The 22,068-nt window shown below is 56.7% G+C and overlaps 1 protein-coding gene across 1 annotated transcript; it reads left to right on the forward strand.

Annotated features, from left to right (window-relative positions):
• Positions 1-399: 399 nt before the first annotated feature.
• Positions 400-13,439, forward strand: BCAN (brevican). Its single transcript, XM_060088273.1, has 13 exons — positions 400-490; positions 1,201-1,575; positions 1,879-2,053; positions 2,332-2,459; positions 2,949-3,242; positions 5,222-5,455; positions 6,020-6,670; positions 10,148-10,255; positions 10,992-11,150; positions 11,760-11,842; positions 12,203-12,347; positions 12,814-13,004; positions 13,332-13,439. Exons 1-13 carry the CDS (start codon positions 400-402, stop codon positions 13,437-13,439), a joined length of 2,742 nt encoding a protein of 913 aa, XP_059944256.1.
• The last annotated feature ends 8,629 nt before the right edge of the window (positions 13,440-22,068 follow it).

The raw sequence follows: 22,068 nt of genomic DNA on the forward strand, positions 1-22,068 counted from the left end.
ACGGGTTCGAGCCCTGGTCCGGGGAGATCCCACATGCTGCGGAGCACCTAAGCCTGAGCGCCACAACTACTGAGCCTACGCTCTGGAGGCCGTGCTCCACAACAAGAGAAGCCACCGCAATGAGAAGCCCGCACACTGCAACCAAGAGTAGCCCCCGCTCGCCACAACTAGAGAAAGCCCACGCTCAGCAACGAAGACCCAAGGCAGCCAAACATAAATAAATAAATAAGAATCCCTTGGGGGGAGACAGAAACAGTGTTAATTAATAGTGAGGTGGGGGCAGTGGGCTTCTGGAGTCAGGATATGTGTGATCCATGTGGACGTGGTAGGGAGTCAGAAGTCCATCCTGAGGTCTAACCCCGTCTTTCCTCCTCCATTCCCCCCACCTCATCCTGCAGCATGGCCCTACCATCTCTGCCCCTGCTGGCAACCCTGGCTCTGGCCTGGGTCCCTGTGGCCTTAGCTGATGCTCTGGAAGGAGACAGCTCAGGTAAGCAACCTCACTCAGGGTCACTGTCAGTCTCCTGCATCTCCCCTGTGGTAGGAAGGAGCCTCTTGTTCAGCCCTAACCAACCTCTGTCAGCCTTGAGGGACCCAGGGAGGAGACAGAATTGGGAGCATTGTGGGGGAGGATCAGGGCAGGGACACCTGAAAATAAGGGATGATTTGTGGGCCGCTGGTAGGGTGGCGGAATCTTGGGAGTAGGGCTGGGGAGGGGCACTAAGTGCATGGCTGCCAGTCTCCAGGGTGGAGGATGGCTGACCCTTGGGGCACGATGAATGGGGCTGGGAGGCAGAACAGAGGTGGAATTGGGAGAAACCGTGAAAGTGACTGAAGGGAACAGACTGGGAAACTTTGAGGACAAGGCTGCACGACCCAGGGGGTGAGGTTAGAAGACCCTGGGGTGGAGGCCAGGGATCCTGGGGTGGTACTGGGAGACTCTGGGGGTGAATTTGACTGGGAGACTTTGTGGACCGGTCTGTAGACCGTGAGGGGTGGGCCTGGGGGACCTAGAGGTGGGTTTGCAGGACTCAGCGGGCCCGAGTCCAGGTTCCTGGGGGCGGGGTTACGAAAACCCCCGGGCAAGGCCCGGGAATCCTAGGGCGGGGCGTCGGGATCCTGGGGCGGGGCTCGGAAACCCTGGGGCGGGTCGCGGCAGATCCACAGCACGAAGTTCCAGCCGGCCCCGCCCGCCCACAGAGGACCGGGCTTTCCGCGTGCGCATAGCGGGTGACGCGCCGCTGCAGGGCGTGCTGGGCGGCGCCCTCACCATCCCGTGCCACGTTCACTACCTGCGGCCTCTGCCAAGCCGCCGGGCCGCGCAGGGCTCCCCCCGGGTCAAGTGGACCTTCCTGTCCGGCGGCCGGGAGGCCGAGGTGCTAGTGGCGCGGGGGCTACGCGTCAAGGTGAGCGAGGCCTACCGGTTCCGCGTGGCACTGCCTGCCTACCCAGCGTCACTCACCGATGTCTCGCTGGTGCTGAGCGAGCTGCGGCCCAACGACTCGGGCATCTACCGCTGCGAGGTCCAGCAGGGCATCGACGACAGCAGCGACGCTGTGGAGGTCAAGGTCAAAGGTGAGAGGGCAGAGATGGAGAGAGGTCCCCGGAGAGAGGGAGGGGAGCCCACAGTCTGAAGCGGAAGCAAACACCTAGACGGCACAGGCTGAGTTGGAAAAGGAGTGGGTAGCTACAGGCCTCTGTTACCTCCTTTCTCTCTTCAGGTGGAGGAAATTCTACCCACAGTCTAACTGAAGCCCCTCATGCTGTAGAGTGGGCGCAATTTGGACTTTACCCTTTGTTTACAGGGGATTGACAAGGAGGGGAAGGGGAAGTCAGTGTGCTGGGTGATCCTGCCTCAGGATCCTCTCTGCCCCTCAGGGGTCGTCTTTCTCTACCGGGAGGGCTCTGCCCGCTATGCTTTCTCCTTCGCTGGGGCCCAGGAGGCCTGTGCCCGCATCGGAGCCCGAATCGCCACTCCGGAGCAACTCTATGCCGCCTATCTTGGGGGCTATGAACAGTGTGATGCTGGCTGGTTGTCCGACCAGACCGTGAGGTGGGCTGGGGCTGGGGCCCAGGAGCTTCTGGCTGTTTCTGAGGTGGGCTGTGGCCTCTGGTTCTGCCAGGGGCTGCCTCAGGCTGCCCATATAGGGCTCCCTGCCTCTGGCGGATGAAGCTGGTGTTTGGAGGGTGGGTTAGGACCCCGCCTTGGTGGGGGGGTGTGCATTTCTGCAGAGCTATAGGAGGACAATTGGCTGCACTGAAAAGCAATGTGATTCAGGAGGGTCACCGTGGGATGGCTCCCTGGTGAAGGCATTTGTACCCCTTCCCCAGGTATCCCATCCAGACTCCACGAGAGGCCTGTTATGGAGACATGGATGGCTTCCCTGGGGTCCGGAACTATGGAGTGGTGGACCCGGATGACCTCTATGATGTCTACTGTTATGCTGAAGAACTAAATGGTGAGTGGGGGTAGGGAGTTCCCAGGGGAAGATCCCTCTCTCCAGTGCTGCCCATAGGTCCTCCTGGGCCTCTGCTGGGCCTTATCGTCCTTTATCGTCCTGTATTTAAGTGGGCAGCCAGCGGTAAGGAAACAGTCAGTGTCTCTCCTTCCAAACAATGTCATAGAGACAAGTTCATGGCCAAAGCCTCAGACAGGTGGTAGGAGACTGAGTTTGACTCTGCTGTTACCTGCTGTGCATCTCTCTACATTTTAGCATCTCTGAGCCTCAGTTTCCTTCTTGGCAGAATTAGGAAGTTGGGCCAGATTCCTTTGAGCAATATTATCCACCCTAAGGTTCTATCAAGACTTCAATCCTATAAAGTAGTGTGATGGACTGCATGTCGCAGATGAGGAGACTGAGGCCCAGAGAAGCTTGCCCAGAGTCTCTGTGGGAGCCCAGGGTGGAAGGAGCTCCCTTCCTGGTAACCCAGCCTCTTCTTCTCCCCAGGAGAGCTGTTCCTGGGTGCCCCTCCAGACAAGCTGACATTGGAGGAGGCACGGGCGTACTGCCAGGAACGGGGTGCTAAGATTGCAACCACGGGCCAGCTGTATGCAGCCTGGGATGGTGGCCTGGACCGCTGCAGCCCAGGCTGGCTGGCTGATGGCAGTGTGCGCTACCCCATCGTCACACCCAGCCAGCGCTGTGGTGGGGGCCTCCCTGGTGTCAAGACTCTCTTCCTCTTCCCCAACCAGACCGGCTTCCCCAACAAGCACAGCCGCTTCAATGTCTACTGCTTCCGAGGTGAGCCCACCTCCCTGCAGAGGCTGAGACCAACCTCAGGGAGACAGAGTCGAGGCCTACGCTCTTACCCCAGCCCCGACCAGTTTCTCTTGGGTCTTTGCCATTTGCCTCAAGGAGCTTTGGGTGGTGCTCAGCTTGTCATTTAGGGTTCTAATTCTGGTTGTGCCCTCTGACTTGGTCTTTATGGCCTCAAGGAGGGCTCACCTCGCTGCATCTCCTCACCTGCCTCCACACCAGTAGTCCCTGCCTTGTCTCTTCCTGTTGCAAAGCTGCCTCTCCCTTACTGGGCTGCCAAATATGTCTCCATCTCTGGTCAGCTCATGAGCAGACCAGAGATGACTGACATTCTCTGAATCCAATGAATGATCTGCTCCAGTTAACTAAATATGCTTCAGAGGGGTTTCCAGAACCTTCAGCTTGAAGGTATCAGATTTTTACCACCAAATATTGAGGGACAGACATAATTCCCCCCACAGGGAGCAGGTCCTTAAAGACAGCTGGGTGTAGAGATGGCTTCCTGCCCACATCTTATATTGGGAGCTGGAGGGGAGGCAGTGCCTGTGACCCCCAGAGGCACAGGGCCCAGGCCAAGGATGACTGACAATCAGGGAGGCATTGCCATGGAGTACTGGAGTCCCTGCCCCAACTGTGAGCCTGCAGTACTGGTACAAGGGCTGGAGGCAGAAATGGAAAGAGAAGACACAGCCTTCTAGGAGCCCTTAGTCTGAAGGAGGAAGACACAGTTTCTGCCACGGGAGCCCCCAGTCTGACCAAAGACGAAATGCTTCACTCCCAGAGCAAGGAAAGACTGAGAGAAAAGTATTACTTCCCCTGGGACAGATCTCCAGATGGCTTTGGCCTGAGGCTGGGAGGGATGGGGAAGGGAAGTCCACAGGAAGACAGGTCCATCTGGAAAGACTTACTTGAACACAGATAATGATGATGATGATGATGATAATTATAATAATAGTAGCTAACACTTCAAGCACTGATTATAATTATGTCCCAAGCACTGTTCTGGAAAGAAATTGAAGGAGGAACTGAATCAGGAGAAGAGGGGAAGGAAGAGGATGACTATGGCTGGGAGCAGGTGGAGGGCAGACGCAGGCAAGGGCACAGGTTTGCTTGTCTGGTATGAGAAAGGCTCACTGAAGCAGGTGACAAAGGCAGGATGTGCTGTCCTGTCTTGTCTGGCTGAACACAGGTGGCCCTCAGGGCTTTTCTTAGCCCAGTACCACCTTTGCTTCACTGGTTTTCTGCTCTTGGTTCCCTTCCCCTGGGACAAGGTAACTCATTCTAAAACTCTGGTTATTTGAAGAGAGCAGATCCTGGAAGGATGGGGTGGCCATTTGCCCTTTTGCCCCAACACCGAGATCATCAGGTAGTGATGGTTGACTGTCCTTTCTGTACTCTACCCTTCAGCTCTCCTGTGGTGATGGCAGCCTGTCCCCTTCCATTTCTAGAGTCTTAGGATGACTGGGATCCCTCACACCTTACCCTAAAACCAGGGTCCCAAGGTGCTGAGGCCATTCTGTCCATCCTTCTGCCTCCGTCTCCTTACTCAAGGGACGACCTCTCTCTTGAGCCTTCCTTTACCATTCTATCTAAAGTAGTACTTCCCATCTCCTTACTAAACTTAATTGTTCTTTATATGGTAACATTATATGCTTATTTGTTTGTCTGTATCTAGAATATAAATTCCCTTGAGGGCAGGAAGCTTGCTGTTTTGCGCTGCACTGTATCCTCAGTGCCCAGGAGAATGCTCGTCATGGCACATAGCAGGCACTTGATTAATGCTTGAGGAATGAGTGATGAAGCCCCGGGGTGCTCCCTGGGCCCCATGGGTGCTCCGTAGGGAAGATGAGAGAGAATTAAGAGAATTCCATGGTCTCTGAGTCTAACCCAGAACCCTCACATGCAGGCCTGTGAGGGCAGAGGCACCTCCTTAACCTCCCATTGGCACTTTCCTCCTGCCACAGACTCTACCCAGCCCTCTGCCATCCCTGAGGCCTCCAACCCAGCCTCTGACCTGGCCTCTGATGCACTGGACGCCATTGTCACAGTGACAGAGACCCTGGAGGAACTGCAGCTGCCACAGGAAGCTGTGGAGAGCGAGTCCCGGGGAGCCATCTACTCCATTCCCATTATGGAGGACGGAGCAGGTGGAAGCTCCTCTCCAGAAGACCCAGCAGAGGCCCCTAGGACCCTCCTAGGTAACTTAAATCTCTTATCCTGGGGATGTCCGCACCTGGGAGAAGTTGGGGCGGACGGGGCAAGCCCAGGCTGAGGCCGGGGCTGTCGCTGCCATGATTCTACCCTGGCCTCTCTCAGCAGCACAGTCGTGCAAAGCGCCTCTCCTGTTCCTCTCCCAACCTTTGCCTTTCCAGCAAATCCCACTCCCACATAGCTGGGTCTGGAGATGCTTGGACTAAGGAGCTGCCCTCTGGGAAGGAGGGATCTCCTTTCTTTGGTCTCTCCTCCCCCTCACCTACCCAAAATAAGCAGAGAATTTTAACAGACTGGGAGAGGGAGATGCAACCACCAGGTTTTCCTGGGCTAATGACAGCTCACAGAGCCTTCTCAAGGCTTGCCTCACTATTGCAGCTCCAGTTGAAATTCTTCTGGTGTGGAGCAAAGACAGTTCCTCCCCAGGGCAGGCTCTTCCCTCTCCCCGAGGGCTCACCCTCCTCAGCCCCGCCTTTCTCCCCTTCCCCTTCCTTCTTCCTGTCCTCTGGTGGGTGCTGTCCCTGGTGCTGAATCATCTGTGCTTTGCCTAGAATTTGAAACCCAATCCATTGTACCTCCCCTGGGGTCCTCAGAAGAGGAAGGCAAGGTGTTGGAGGAAGAAGAGACATACAAGGATGAAGAAGAGAAAGAAGAGGAAGAAGAAGAAGAGGAGGAGGTGGAGGACGAGGCCCTGTGGGCCTGGCCCAGTGAGCTCAGCAGCCTGGACCCAGAGGCCCCTCTCCCCACTGAGCTGGCTCCAGAGGAGTCACTCTCCCAGGCATCCCCACCAGTGAGGGCAGTCCTGCAGCCTGATGCATCACCACCTCCCTATGGAGAGCCAGAGGTTCCCAGGCCTCCAACGGTCCTTGGACCACCCACTGAGACCCTGCCCACTCCCAGGGAGGGGAACCTGGCATCCCCATCACCTTCCACTCCGGTTGGGGCCAGAGAGATAGGGGAGGAGACTGGGGGTCCTGAGCTGTCTGGGGTCCCTCGAGGAGAGAGTGAGGAGACAGGGAGCTCCGAGGATGCCCCTTCCCTGCTTCCAGCCACACGGGTCCCTGAGGGTACCAGGGATCTGGAGACCCCTTCTGAAGAGAATTCTGGAAGAACTGTCCCAGCAGGGACTTCAGTGCATGCCCAGCCGGTGCTGCCCACTGACAGTGCCAGCCGTGGTGGAGTGGCCGTGGCCCCCTCATCAGGTAACTTTGCCCAAGGCTCAGCCTCCCTCTTTATCCTCCTCCTCTTTCTCCCCCTGCAGCTCTGGATCACCTGACCTATAGTCCTTTAACCCACCATTGCCCCAGACTCTCTTGTCCTTTGCCTACCCACCTCTACTTGTGGGCTTCCAATCTTGGATACCCCACCTTGTGACTTCCATTCCAGCTCTCTGAGTCCTCACCCTGTAACCCCCAACTCCATGACTCCCACCCTGTGACCCTATCCCTGTTTCTGAAATCCACACTGTGACCCCCAACCCTACCACCAAACACCTGGAACTTTTTCCTACCCGCGGCTCTCTACCTGTGACTCACATCTCACTGGCCCCACAGAGGACCCTCCTGCCTTGTTCAGTGGGTGCCCTCATTGCCTTTTGAGTTCTTCAAGGCCCAGGCCCATCCTCCACTGCTCCCTCCCCCTCCTGTGTGCCACCTCCCTTCAGCTGCCTCCCACTGATATCAGGGATGCTCGGGATCCCATGCCCACCCCTCAACCTTTGGGGTCCAGGAGAGCCCTATCCCCACAGAGCCTTAAGCAACTACTTCTGTGAAGTACTTTTTTCGACTGTTTCATGGAAACAAGCCTTGGAAATAAATCTCTATTAAACCGCTTTATAACCAAAACTCTGGCACCCTCTGTCTCCACCCCCAGCTGTTTGCCCCTTTCATTCCATGGAGTTGTGTCCTGGGTACCTCTTTGATGGTTCTTTTGGTGCCATCTCTCTCTCTGTGTCTCTCTTTCTCCCCCTGGGTCTTTGTGTGTCTTTGTGCCTCTTCCTTTTCCATCTTCAGCCTGCACCCTTTCCTGTCCTAGCAGTCTAACAGCCCCTGTTGTTCGCTTGTCCTCTCCTCAGGCCTGTCTCCACCTTCCTTCCTGACTGCTGAGATTCCAAATCTGACTGTACACTTTACCCCAGAGAAGTCTTTGTCTGTCAGTCTGCGGGAGTGCTGGGAGTTGTAGTCCCTCGCTCCTGATGGAGAGAAACCTCTGCAGGCCAGAGTGTGTGTGTGTGTGTGTGTGTGTGTGGTGTGTACACGTGTCCCTTTGTATTCATTTCTGATCCATCTTGATGGCTCCCATCTAGAGCCATACATACAGAGGACTGACAGAGAAAGCCCCTCTTAGCATGAAGGCCATTCCCTGGTGTCCAGGTGTCCCAAGGCCCTGTTCCCCTCCCCCACATATCAGCAGGGGAATGGTATCTCGCTTTTATCCCACTGCCCGTGGCTTCCCCCTCCTCCACTAACTCCTGCACTAATGACCACCCTCACCCACTATTTCACCCTTCCTGAACCCAAAGGATCTCAAGGTTCCTATTGCTGGAGAAGAAACAAATCAGGAGGGGAGGATGGAGAGTGTGGAGGGAGGGGGAATGGGGAGTTAGGTTCTGGGGTCTGAGAGAAAGAAGCCCTATCTATTCAGTGAAGGTTGAGCTTCCAAATGGAGATCTCTGGAGAAGGCTGGGACCCTCCTAGTCCCAGGGCCATTCTCCTAGATGGCCCAGGGTGGGCTAGGGGGCTCTGCATCACACCCAGGCTCACTCATTTCAACTACTGGCTCCCTGCCCAGCTGGCCTTGCAAGAGTTCAGTGCTGTGGGGTGAGGAGGGGCTTTGGTGGGAGAGGGACACCATTGGAAGTATGTGCGGTGTCTTAGTTACCCCACCTGGGGGATGAGTGAGAGGTCCTCCAGCCTGCTACTGCAGCAGTAAGTAAGGAAGAACTTTCTGATTGTGTATAGTAGTTGATCCAAAAGGGGGGGAGGTGGAAGAACAGAAAGCCTCAAGAGGAGTTCCTTCACCGCCAACACCCACCCCCCACCATCCTGGTTCAGGTTCTGCCACCCACAGCCAGGGGGAGGGACCTATGGCTTGGGTATGGCCCCAGGGACCAAGTTTGAGAGTCTTTGGCCCCCAGGGTTAGGGGGTTGGACAGAGAGGATCACGGGAGGAGCAGGAGAGTGTGAGGAAAGGAAGGGGGTTCAGGACTCCTACCCTCCATAGGACCTGGTCCTTAAAGGGTTAAATAAAACACTTCCCCTCCTTGCTTTGCCCTAGGAGGTAGAAGTACCAGCTTGAAAGAAACTATTGGCAGAGGGGGTGATGACAGGGGGAGTGGTGGTGGAACAGCTGATTCATTTTACCCAAAACAGCTAGGTCATCCCAGCAAAATTCTTTGAATCACCTCCAGCTTCTCCTCCCCCCACCTCTGCTCTGATCCCCACCAGGCAGTGGGATCTTGGGCCAGAGTAAAGCACTGTGGGCATGGGCCTTGGCTGCTAGGAGTGGATGGCTTGGTCTGAGGGGTCCTGCCCAGGGCTGGGCCGAGAACCCTGACCTGCTCTGTCAGTCTGTGGGGCCATCATCTCCGGGTCATCTGGATCAGAAAGGAGTAGAATCTGACAGCCCCTTCAGCACCTAGGCCCAGTCTAAGGGCAGCCACCCAAGATCATGAGAGAGAGTCCAGAAGAGAAGGCAGATGGCCTAGCCAGACGGAGCTGGATCTAGACAACAGCTTGCAGGCCTTCAGAGTAGTGTGTTAGTCCAAGAAGACTGCCTGGAGGAGAGGGGGCCAGAAGGAAGGAACAAAATGGACTGAAGGGGTTTCTAGGCTGGAGAACCTGCAGGAGGCCCCAAGTGGAGGGGGAAAGGGGAGCCTGGTAATGGGGGGAGAGTCCTGGGAGAGAAGAAGGGGAGGCAAAGAGGTTGGATGCTGTTGACAGAGTGTGTGGAGCCAGTGCTACAGGACAGTGGGAGCTGCTGCAGCTCCATTCCTGGGAAGGGTTGGGGGGGCGAGGGAGTAGGGCATAGAGTGAGGGAAGTGCATTGGATCTTCACTAAGAGCTTCTGGGCCTGGCTCTGCCCAGTGGACAGCAGGAGGAATGGTTAGCTCCCTCCTAGACCACCCCAGTATCAGGTCCCAGAAGCAGTAAATGACAGGCCATACCTCACTGTTGCTATGGTGACTCTCCTCTCCTTCAGTTCCACCCAGCCCACCTAGACTACACAGAACTGTGCTAGGACCTGGCACAATGACAAGGGGTGGTAGACTAAACTCTAGGCCTAGAGAGGTAAAGTGACTGGCTCAATGTACCCGGCAGATCCAGGAGCTAGGTAAGAGTCCAGGACGCGTGACTGACAGCCCAGTATCTTTCCCCTTCGTGGGGTTAAACCCTGAAGGCCTTCCTGGACACTCCTCTCGGACCCTGTTAGACGTGGCCCACACTGGTGGGCATGACAATGACGAGCACTGGGCTGAGCCAGTGCTGAAGTGGGGGACAGTGAGGAGGGGAAAAACCCAGAACTCAGGTCTGGGCTGTGACCAGAGGCAGGCTCCAGGGAGAACATTTAGGGTGCTGTGATAGCCTCCAGGACAAGGGGGTCAGGGTTGGGACCCCTGAACCCTGTGCTGCAGAGCTGTGCTCCCCTGGCCCCCCACCTCACACCTCTCTCCCTCTCAGGTTACTGTGTCCCCAGCCCCTGCCACAATGGTGGGACGTGCTTGGAGGAGGAGGAGGGGGTCCGCTGCCTATGTTTGCCTGGCTATGGGGGGGACCTGTGCGATGTTGGTGAGTGTGCTGAGGGGCTGTGGTGGGGGGAGAGCTGAAGCCTAGACCCTGCCACAACGCGCTAGTTCCAGGGGGGTGGGACGGGACACTGGTTTTGGCCTTGCCATTAATGAATTTCCATTTGTTGTTGTTGTTGGATGCACCCCGCAGCCTGTGGGATCTTAGTTCCCTGACCAGGGACTGAACCTGGGCCTCCTGCAGTGGAAGCACGGGAAAAGAATCCCCATTTCAGACAAATCACATAACTTCTCTGAGCCCTCCCCTCAATTTCCTCATCTGTTAAGTGGAATCAAAAATGACTCTCGGGCTTCCCTGGTGGCGCAGTGGTTGAGAGTCCGCCTGCCGATGCAGGGGACACGGGTTCGTGCCCCAGGCCGGGAAGATCCCACATACCGCGGAGCGGCTGGGCCCGTGAGCCATGGCCGATGAGCCTGCGCGTCCGGAGCCTGTGCTCCGCAACGGGAGAGGCCACAGCAGGGAGAGGCCCGCGTACCGCAAAAAAAAAAAAAAAAAAAAAAAAAAAAAAAAAGACACCCCCCCCCCGCCCCGCCTCCAACCAGGGCCCTTCCAGCTCCTAGCCGCTCCTTCTCTACTCTCTCTTTGGCACCGCCCTCCTACACTTAGTCCCGCCCCCTCGGTCTGAGGTAGTGGGAGGAGCCCAGTCCCTGTCTGGGGACCCAGCCTCTCAGAGTTTCGGGGTCCTCCCGCCTAAGCTGCCTGCCCTTCTGTGTCCTAGGCCTCCGTTTCTGCAGCCCCGGCTGGGACGCCTTCCAGGGCGCCTGCTACAAGCACTTTTCCACACGAAGGAGCTGGGAGGAGGCGGAGAACAAGTGCCGGATGTACGGCGCGCACCTGGCCAGCATCAGCACGCCGGAGGAACAGGACTTCATCAACAGTGGGCTGGGGACAAGGCGGGAGGCAACCCTCGTCACCTGTTCTCTCACTCACTCACTCATCAATCAATCAATCAATTAATGAGTGTGCTAATTAACTCCCTTATACATTAATTGAAGTATTCATTACTTGGTTTACCTCATTCATTCATTCATTCACTTTTCTTTCCTCTCTCCCTCCTTCCCACTCCACACGTGGGTAGTGGGGCTTCAGGCAGGGGAAGGCTGAGATTCGCGCAGGAAATAATCCTGCATCAGCCTGGCGGTGGCTTGGGGGCTTATCTTTAGTCGCTCCCCACCTCCCTGGCTCTCCTGCCTCCGTCTACTCTCCCCGACTCTGACCTTGCTGAAAGTTTTTATTTTTTCCAGAGTTTCCCTTTTCTAGCCCTGGTGATATTTTTCTTCTTCCCTCACCCCCCACGCCCCTGCCTTCCATCCCGCCCTTGTGCAGATGTTGGAGGGATAAGGATACCGGGAAGCGTGGATTTGGGGTTGCGGGAAGGACTTCCCCCCGCGAGCACCCACAGACAGCCCGATGACAGGGAATGGCCGCCATCTGCTGGCAGCGAAGCTCACTGCACACCTTCGTCTCCCCTGCGGTTCTTCCCCAGATCGATACCGGGAGTACCAGTGGATCGGGCTCAATGACAGGACCATCGAAGGCGATTTCCTGTGGTCAGATGGCGTCTCCCTGGTGAGAGGTTCCGGCCGCCCCTCACGCTGTCTAGGTCGCTTCTTCGAAGCATTTCTGCCCTCTACCCCCAATAACCCCCATCCCTCCCTCTCCTTTTACTGGCCCCTTACCTTTCCCTCTTCCTGGCCCTCCTCCATTCCTTGTGTCCCCTTCTCTTCTCTTCTGGTTCCCATTATCCTTCCCCCCAAAGCCCCTGACATCTTTCTCCTCTGGGTCCCCTACTCCCCATCCCTCTAGCCTTCCCTCTCCTGGTGTCCCTCCCCCACCCCCTTCTCCTCAGGTCCTCCAGTTCCATTCCTCCCAGTGCTCCTGGGGCTGGAGCTCCTCACCACCTCCTCCATCCTCCCCCCACCCTCCCAGCTCTATGAGAACTGGAACCCTGGGCAGCCAGACAGCTACTTCCTGTCCGGAGAGAACTGCGTGGTTATGGTGTGGCACGATCAGGGACAATGGAGTGATGTGCCCTGCAACTACCACCTGTCCTACACCTGCAAGATGGGGCTGGGTGAGGGCGGGTGAGGGGGAGGAGGGGTGGGGGCTAGAGAATCCTGGAACTGATGTGTGTGCCGAAGGAGGGTGCAAAGCTACACAGAGAAATCAGAAATGTGTCCTGGGCCGTGGGCATGGGTGGGATAACAAAGTGACAGGTCCATTTGGAACCCCTACTCTTATTTATTTATTTATTTGGTTGCACCAGGTCTTAGTTGCGGCCGGTGGGCTCCTTAGTTGTGGCATGCGATCTCTTAGTTGCAGCATGTATATGGGATCTAGTTCCCTGACCAGGGATTGAACCTGGGCTCCCTGCATTGGGAGCTCGGAGTCCCAACCACTGCGCCACCAGGGAAGTCCCTGGAACCCCTACTCTTTTTGTGTGTCAGGTTATGGCCTACTCCTCTCCTCCTTCATCCCAATTCTGGGAACTGTTACCCCCAGAGCCCGGCTCCCAGTTCCTGACTGTGTCCCCCCTGCAGTGTCCTGTGGCCCCCCACCAGAGCTGCCCCTGGCTCGAGTATTTGGCCGTCCACGGCTGCGCTATGAAGTAGACACAGTGCTTCGTTACCGGTGCCAGGAGGGGCTGGCCCAGCGCAACCTACCACTGATCCGCTGCCAGGAGAATGGTCGCTGGGAGCCCCCCCAGATCTCCTGTGTGCCCCGCAGGCCTGTGAGTGCCAGGAGGAGGCAGGTGGGGGGCACTAGCCAACACAACCCTGGGCTCCAGTCCTAGCTCTGTCCATCACTGGCTGTGTAATCTTGGAGTTATCACTACCCCTCTCTGGGGCAAAGAGGAGGTGGGCTGAATGCTCCGGGGTCCCCTTCAGTGCTGCTCTCTGAGAATATGCAGCCACACTCTGGGCTCTTAAGGGCTGAGCCAGGGAAAGTGTTTTGATGAGGTCAGAGGTCAAGGAGCAAGAACACCAGAGGGCAGGCTCTGAGAAGAGAGAGGAGGAGGAGCCCAAGGGTGGAGGGTGAGTGTGTGTGTCTTTCCCAGGCTCGAGCTCTGCGCCCAATAAAAGCCCCAAAAGGACATCAGAGGAGGCTCCTGGGGAGCTGGAAGGCACGGTTGACACCCCCTCCCAATCCCGCTCCAGGTCCCTAAGGGTCAAGGCCCCCAGCACTGCGCTCTGCCCCCAACCCTCCCTCGAACCCATGCTTTTCCCATCACAGGGAGTGACAAGAGAGGGGTGGAGCTGAAGTCCAGGTGATAGTGCCTGGAGGGGCTTCTGTGAAATACCTGGGTAGCTCCAACCCTGCCTTACGCTCTCTCACCCCTATCCTGGGCATCAGGTTTTTCCCTCAGGGCCTTGAGTAGGTCCCTAAGTGCCTCAACTGCCCTCTCCTTGCCAGCCATTCTGTCCTCTCCATTCCCCTGGGGGGGGCACTGTGCCCACTCATTCTTGGTTTTCCAAGAGAATGGGTTCGCAGGATGGAGTACCTGTAAAACCAGCAGGAAATAAAGCTGCATTTGAGCCCAAACAAGTTTGATGCCTCTGTGTGTGTGAGAGAGAAAAGTGGAGTTGGGCCGGGCCTCACAGGATAAATAGACCTTCTGTGTTTATGAGCTTCTGAAGGTCAGAGAAGTCCTCAAGATGTCAGTGCCTGATATAAGAGTGCCTGGCACAGAATAGCTGCCCAGTAAGTATTTATGGAATGAATACGCCCACGGGGGTTGGGGAACAGCATAAGGATATTTAGAAGAAGCTGGAGTGCCCAGAGTGTCCAGTCAAGCAGACCTGGAGAAGTTCAGTCTGGGAAGGAAGAGGGGCTGAGAGCCCAGAGAGGAAGGCAGAGAGGTGGGTGCTTTGGTGTCCCCATTCCGAGGTTCCAGAGGGGGATTCTCCCAGGGGGTGTGAGGGTGAAGGGAACGCAGAGGGTTAGGCTTCAAGAAGGCTTACTTTCAGCAGAAGAAGCAGAGATGCAGGAACAAGGAAACAAGGGCAGCGGAGAGACCCGCAGCCCGGCCGCGGGCAGGGATCTGGGGAACGACCTGTGAGGCCCGTAGGCTGTGGTCAGCAGAGGGCGCTGCGGCTGCAAGCACGTCAGCCTGAGAGTGCCGTGTGCGCGTGCGTGAGTGGAGCCGAACTGGAGGAGTCCCAGGACACCGCCAGGGAGCGCTGGGGTCTGTCTTTCTGAGGAGCCCAGGGAAGGGAAGCGGGTTGCGGCCTGTGGGGCGGGAGGAAGGTAGGACTTCCGGCCAGGCTGAGCTGGCCCTGGGGTCTGTGAGTCAGCGGAGATTGAGATGATGAGGTCACTCTCTGAATACTGGAGAGAGAATGATCAGCTGCGCGCGCGCGCGCGCGCGCGCGGGATGTGTGTGTGTGTGTGTGTGTGTGAGTGTGTGTGTGTGTGAGTGTGTGTGTGTGTGAGTGTGTGTGTGTGTGAGTGTGTGTGTGTGTACCTCATCGCAGTCACTGAATTGTGCCTTCTTGTGCCTCCTGGTAAAGTGTTTTGTCAACATGCTGTCTGTCTTCTTGATGGGGGTGAATCTTACTGCTGCAGATCCTCACACTTAACCACACTGGTTCACACACATGCACACACGTGTGCACACTGTCATGTGTACACACCTGCTTGTGCCCACGGTTACAACACATTCACGCACATGGGCAGTTCTTCTTTTTGTAGAAGTCAGTAAAACCTAACAAAACTAAGGGATAGGGAGATCCAGAGGAGCAAAAAGCTTAGAGAGGGCAATGTGAAGAGACCCGGACAAGTGAGACAGGACAGAGAAGGACAGGTGATTGCTGGGGGGAGCTGGGGGCTCTCCCAGGCCACCCCTGCCCAGGCCCATCCTGGGCCTTCTCCAGGTATGTAAACCCCAAACCAGCTGGTCTCTGAGACACCAACACTGACCTCCCAGACCCAGCTCCCAGCCGATCACCAACCACCACATTCCTCTCTTCGCCCCAGGCTCTCCTGTCCCACCTTCTGCCTGGCCCACACTCCACATGACACAGCCTAGCATGGCTAGGGAGTGGGACTGTTTCTTAAGCAGCTGCAAAGAAGAAGATGATCCTGGGGCCAGAGCAGAACCCCACTTTATCCTGTATTACCCTGCAATTGCCCACTCATTGCACTTTTAGGGATGTCAGAGCATTAAGCTAGAATTGTAAGTGGATCAAGACCAAAGTGGGCCTTTGAAGGTGGGCTCTGAAGAGGAGAAGGCTGAGGAGGGGGCAGTGTCTGTCCCTGGGTTCTTTTTTTAAATTTTTAAATTAAGTTATTTATTATTTATTTTTGGTTGCATTGGGTCTGTATTGTGCGCGGGCTTTCTCTAGCTGCGGCGAGCGGGGGCTACTCTTCCTTGCGGTGCGTGGGCTTCTCATTGTGGTGGCTTCTCTTGTGGAGTATGGACTCTAGGTGCGCGGGCTTCAGTAGTTGTGGCACGTGGGCTCAGTAGTTGTGGCTCACGGGCTCTAGAGCACAGGCTCAGTAGTTGTGGCACACGGGCATAGTTGCTCCGTAGCATGTGGGATCTTCCCGGAGCAGGGTTTGAGCCCGTGTCCCCTGCATTGGCAGGCAGCTTCTTAACCACTGCGCCACCAGGGAAGCCCTGTCCTTGGGTTCTTAAGGGAGGTTGTCTGAGAAACATATCCTCACAGAGATGGAGTTTAGGTAGCAGATTGGATTTCCTGGAGAGACTCTGGTGGTAAGCTGGAAGGGGCTTTGGTTTCCCAGCCTTGTCATCAGCTTTCTCACTGAATCTCCCTGCAGCAGTAGGCAGGGATCTACCATCATTGATCTGTGGATGAGGAGAGTTCCAGAAGAACTAGAATCCCCCCTGTTCCCCTGACACCTGCTGAGCTGCTTGGGCAGGGCTGCCAGAAACGGAAGCCTTCTCCTGGCTTTGTTGGGCTTCCTGGGGAAGGGAAAGCTGGTCCAGTGATGACTCAGCACCCTGCACAGAATCTAACCCCTGGGCCAGTGTGTGTGTGTGTGTGTGTGTGTGTGTGTGTGTGTGTGTGTGGCCTCTCTTGGCCTGAATAGGGGGAATCGGCCCCTCATGGAGTGTCATCCCTATCTCTTTGGACAGCTGGAGTAGGGGCACAGCTGTATCTACCTCTGCCTCCAGGACACAACAGAGTGCCCTGGGTATATAGTTAAGCTCCCAGCCTCCTTCCCACATATCTAAAATGGGGGTCCCCCCCTCTATGTGGAGAGAGGAGGCCCAGCTTGGGTTAGGGGCTTGGGCATTGAAAAGGGGACTGAGAGCCCAGGGAGATGGGCCTTCCAGAGGTCCTCCACCTGCCAGGGTCCCCAGCTTTTCCCAGGCTGCTCTTACCCCCATCCCACCTCCCCATTCCTCCCCCACTCCCCACCCCCCCACCCATAACTCCCACACACTGCCCTGACCTCACTGAAGCCTTTGTCCTAGCCTGTCTGTGGGCCTGTCTCCTGGGCAGGGAGAGAAAGGGCCCCATTGTCCTGGCTGCCTTCTGCAACACAGTAGCTCCCAAAGACTTCCAAAAATGCTCAGCCTGTCAGACCCCCGAGGGTGGGAGGGCTTTCCTTAGGGGCTGCAGTCAGATCCTGCCTGGAGTGAGGATCCAGGTGCTGTCCCTCCCAGCAGTATAAAGGTTCCTCTGTTCCCCAGGCTAAAGGTCCTTCCTGAGATCTAACTTCCCGTCTGCCTCCTGCAAAGCAGCCTTCTTCCTCCTGGGAAGGGAGAACTGAAAGATTCAGGGACAGAGCAGGAGAAAAGGACTGGGAAGGAGAGGAGAGAAAAGAAAAGAGGAAAATGGAAGAAAAATGTGAGGAAATTCCCCACTGAAAGACTCTAGACTCCTGTTAATCGTCTGAGTGTGTAGATCCTGTGGCCTCTGTGTTTATTTCCTGATGATTCTTCCTTGGCCTTTAGAAGTTGTTAACAGAGGGAAGGCTATTGGTTGACCACTTTGGACTGGAGCCCTTAAGAGGAACAGCCCACAGACCCCTGGTCCATGTTCTATGGACCCCGAGTGGCATCTAAGGATTCTTAGTATCGTTGGCAAGAATGTCTGTCTGTGCCTTTATCCCCATCAAGGTGAAGTGAAGTTCTCTTTTGACACAGAATTTCCTGGCAAACGAGGTGAATAGAAAGAGAGGGAATCCAGGAGAGACCAAGAGATTCAGGAGTTGGGAAGGGGCCAGGGAGGAGGGAAGAAAGGAAGTGGAAGAGTGGAAGACAGAAGAGAGGTGAAAAGGGGGAGACGAGGAAGGAGAGTGGGTCTGTGAGTGGTGAGTGAGGCTGACAGGGAGCGGGTGTCTCTCCTTAGCAGGGAGGATGGAGGAGGGAGCCAGAGCCAGCGAGACGTCTCCCCACCCCCAAAATTGAAGTCTCCCAGCCACCCCTCCTGGGACCCTGGGGCTCCACTTGTCAGCAGTTGAGCCCACAGCTGCTGGGAGGTGCTTCCTCGACAGTGGCCCCCTGGCACCTGCCTCGGTTTATTTCTGGTGCCACAGCTGAGTCATGGGGCGGGGAGAGTGAATAAAGGCTGGGGGAAGGGGAGCTTATGACTGGAAGAGGAGAAGGCTGAAGGAGGCTTTAGGACCTGGGACTCTGGGGCCCAGGGTCTGCCCCTTTGGGAAAGAGGGGCGGGAGGCAACAGCATGAGAAACAGGAGTTAGGTTACAGGAGGGATGTCCTCATTGGAGACCCCGGATTAATGGGGTTGGGGCAAAAGGGTGGGAGTGGGAGGCAGAGTCTACTGCTTCTGAATTGTTGGAGAAGAGACATGATCCAGGTGTGCTAGTGCTGCATTAGAAAGAGTGGGGAGAGGGGCCCCCAGGGTGGATGGAGACGTGGATATGGGATCTTCGGATCGTGAGAGTGGAAACGGAGAGGACCGTGTTTTCCTCTGCTTCTGGTCGCAGACTCCGTGGACCCTCACCTGAGGCCATTCTGTCCCTCTTCCTGCCCCTGAGCTAAAAAGTCCCTTCCCTGGTGGCTCACTTGAGACTCTCCTTTGTCTTTTTAAGGTGGGCCTGAGGACACGGGAAGGGGAACGGGTCCCTGGGTCTTTTCCTTATCTACTGGAGCTGCATTCACATGACACCTTCTCTTTTCCCACCTCCTAGGAAGACCCTGTGTCTAACTTCCATCCATCCTGCTGCAGCACTGTCCTGGAACTTACCATCCCCTGTGGGGTGGGGTGGCCTCACAGGGACCCAGGGGCCTGTTGCCAAGCCCAGAGCCCTCTTGGGTTTCTTGGGCTTAGGTGGGCTTAGTCTCCATTCCCTCCCCTTTCTAGGGGCAGCCCCAGAGGGCACATTCCAGCTGAAATTAAATCACATTCCTCCATCCCTGCCTGACAAGGATGGCATTTCTGACAGCAGCTGTGACACCACAGGGTCAAGTGGCAGCAGCTGGTCCCCCAAGGAGGGGCCGAGAGGGGGAAACTAGGGGAGCTGAGGGGCCAGGGCCTTTGGAAGCAATGAATGAACTCTGAGTCTTTGATCTCAAGAGGCCAGAGCAAGAAGCATAGACCCTGCAGTGGGAGGGATACAGGTTAGATGGCAGCGTCTCCTAGCTGCATGGAGCAGCAGGGAATGATCCAGTCCGAGCAGTATTGTGCAGATGGGAAAACCGAGGCCCCCGGCATCACCTTCTGAGAGGACCCTGGAAGAACACCCTCTCCCAGCCCCGGACTGGGCTCCCGCATAGACGTGAGGCTGACGGGGCCCTTTAAGAGGCCACACTCTGAGCTCCTTGGCCAGAACCCAAAGCCAAGGCCTTTGATTTCCTCTGAGCCTCTGGCGGCAGCAGCAGCAACAGGGACAGCATCAGGCTGGGCTGGATGGAGAGCTCAGCCCCTGACCTCACCCTCCCAGGCGCCTCGGCCTGCACAGCCTTATAAGGAAGTGCCCCAAGCAAACTGAGGAAGTCACCTCCAGCCCCCCCACCCAACCCCCCCCCGCCCCGTTCAGAGGCTATATTTACCCAGAGGAGGTCCCAGAATAACCTCCCACTTGCCTCATGCTGGGAGGGGGGGGACGTGGCGGGGGCTGCCTCCTCAGTCCCTCCCCCGGGACTCCACCCTCCCAAGTGCTTCCTGTTGTCTGATCTCATCACAGTCGTTCATTCATTCATTTATTCATGGATTCAGTCCGTGTTTACTGAGCACCCTTGGGGCCCCAGACCCCTCCAATCCTCTTCTCCAGCCTGGTCCTCTCTCCTGAGCTCCACAAATCCACCCTCTCCCGGGGCAGCTCCTCCTAGAGGTCACAATTCCCTGCTGGGTTCTCCAGCTCAGAAGATGGGACCACCGACTCCGAGCCGCCCCTACTGCCACACTCACACTCCATCTCCCACAGTGGGTCACCAAGGCCTGAGACTGTGCTTCCCTTACCTGCCTCCTCTCCATCCCGCCGCCACCCTTGTCCCCCACCTGGACCACTGCAGTAGCCTCCCTAAAGCCCACCTACCTACCCCATTCCACTCTCACACAGCAGCCAGAAGGTTCTATTTAAAATGCAAACCTGGTCATGTCATCTCACTACTTACAACCCTTCAAAGCTCCTCATTTCCCTTAGGACGAAATCCATATTTCTTGGCTGCCTGGCGACGCCTTGGCCCACTGGCCCCCAACTCCTTTTAGTCTTCTTGTGGACATTTTACCCCTCATTCTCCACCTTCTGGCCACACAAGCCTACTTTCTGTTCCTCAAATGCCCAGACTTCTCTTCCCGCCCCAGGATTTTGCACCTGCTGTTCCCTCTGACTAGAATCCTTTCCTCCGCCTCCTCCTCCCTCCTCCTCCCCCCTCTTCTTCCCTCCTCCTCCCTCCTCTTCCCTCCTCCCCCCTCTTCTTCCCTCCTCCTCCCTCCTCTTCCCTCCTCCCCCCTCTTCTTCCCTCCTCCTCCCTCCTCTTCCCTCCTCCCCCCTCTTCTTCCCTCCTCCTCCCTCCTCTTCCCTCCTCCCCCCTCTTCTTCCCTCCTCCTCCCTCCTCTTCCCCACGCGGGTCAGCTCCTGCTCATGCTTCAGGAGCCTTCCCTGACCTCCTCCTCCCAGCCTTCCCCAGCCCAGATCAGGTGGGACCCCTGCTCTATGCTCCCATAACCTCCTGCCCTTCTCTGTTTTCAAATATGATTTCCACTCAGAAGCCCTTGTTCGGTTAGCAGGTAGAGCTCTTGGGGCCAGGAACCTTGGACTCCCAGCACCTGCATGGTCCATGGCGCATAGGAGATGCCCTGTAAACATCTGACAGTCCCTGTTACTGTCCAACCCTCATTTCTCTTGCTGCACGGATGGACTACCATTGCCAAAGAGAACACACCACCCACCATATATGTCTTTTAGAAAGTCTTCACTTCTGTCTGACTGATGTCCCTCCACCTGTTTGGGACTGTTGGCAGAAATGGCTAGTTTGGGTAATTCTGCAGGGGACGAGGGATCTTGGTGTGGGGGGCAGGATGGGCACCAGACACAGGGAAGGACTGCTTGGCTTGGCCTCTGTCCTTGGTCCCTCGTCCAGGCGGGGTTGCCCGAGGGCCTAGGGAGATCAAGCACAGGTCTCCTCTGTCCCATTAGAGGAGCAGGGAGTGGGCCTTACTTGCCCAGATGCCAGTGTGCTGGCCCCCAGCCTGGCAGCCTGGCGGGAGCCGACATGGCCTTGTTAGCAGTGAGTACAGGAAGGATTATGGAGGCTTAGGCTGCCAGGAGGGCTGCCAGCATCCTGGACCCCAAGGGCAGAAGAGGGGGCCTGGGTACCTAATGCAAAGACTCTTAGGTGGAGGAGAAAGGCATGGGCAGAGAAACAGACAGTGAGTTTCTGTCAGGGGGCCTCCTGTCCACCCTTCCTTGTCCAGAGGATGAGTTGAGGTCAGAGGGCTTGAGACTTCATCTTCTCATCTTCCCCAGCCCTCAGCCTTGGGCCCGAGGAAAGGAAGGGCCTGCCCCTGGCCTTGGGACTGTCCCCAGACGTGGAACATTTGTCTGTCAGCCCCTGCCCCACCCCCACCCAGGATATTTAGAGGTGTCGCCAGCTCTTTCCTTCCCTGCAGAGCTGAGCTGGGGAGTGGTTTCTATTTGGGTATCCTGACTTCAAGGTCTTCAAGCCCCGCCTAATGCAGGAACCCCTGGTGTCACCCTGCCCTACACAGGGACCCAGAGAACTCCTGGGAAGGGGTGTACTCTTGGGAAGAAGCTGTGCCTGGGTGCACCCCCGATCTAACCCGTTATCAGCACACCCCCTCGCTCTTTTGTTTCACCCCTGACAGCTTCAGTCTATACCGGCCTCACCTCCACTTTCCTGTCTTCTCTGTCTCCTGCTTTAGCATGGAAGGGAAGTCCTACTGAAGATCTAAACTGTAGCCCTCCGGCTTTCCCTAGCCTTCCTCCTGCTCTCCCTGCCCTGGGAGGCCCCGGAGTCACCTGGCCCAGCATCCCTCGCTGTGTGGCTGAATCTGAGGTTCAGAGAGGTTAAACGCTGACCTGAGGCCACACAGCCAGACTGAGACAGAATAGGCCTCCCTCTTCCCTTACCCCGCTCTGACCCAGCCAGTCTGAGACGCTAAGGCCATACAATTGTTTGGGTTTGGAGGCGAGGGGGCTTATTATGTTGGCGGCACTGAGGGGCCAGCAGCGAGGACATGCGCGGGTGAGTGTGGTCCCAAGGCTTAATCCCTGTAATCAGCCCTGTGGGCAGAGATGATGACAGGCCTGACTTCTGCAGGCGCCAAGGTCACCGGGGCTGGCCCCCCTTCCCTGGTCAAGCAGCAACCCCAGCCCTCCCCAGGTCTCCAGCACTG

This window comes from Mesoplodon densirostris, chromosome 2 (assembly GCF_025265405.1).
Source record: "Mesoplodon densirostris isolate mMesDen1 chromosome 2, mMesDen1 primary haplotype, whole genome shotgun sequence".
Taxonomy (NCBI): domain Eukaryota; kingdom Metazoa; phylum Chordata; class Mammalia; order Artiodactyla; family Ziphiidae; genus Mesoplodon; species Mesoplodon densirostris.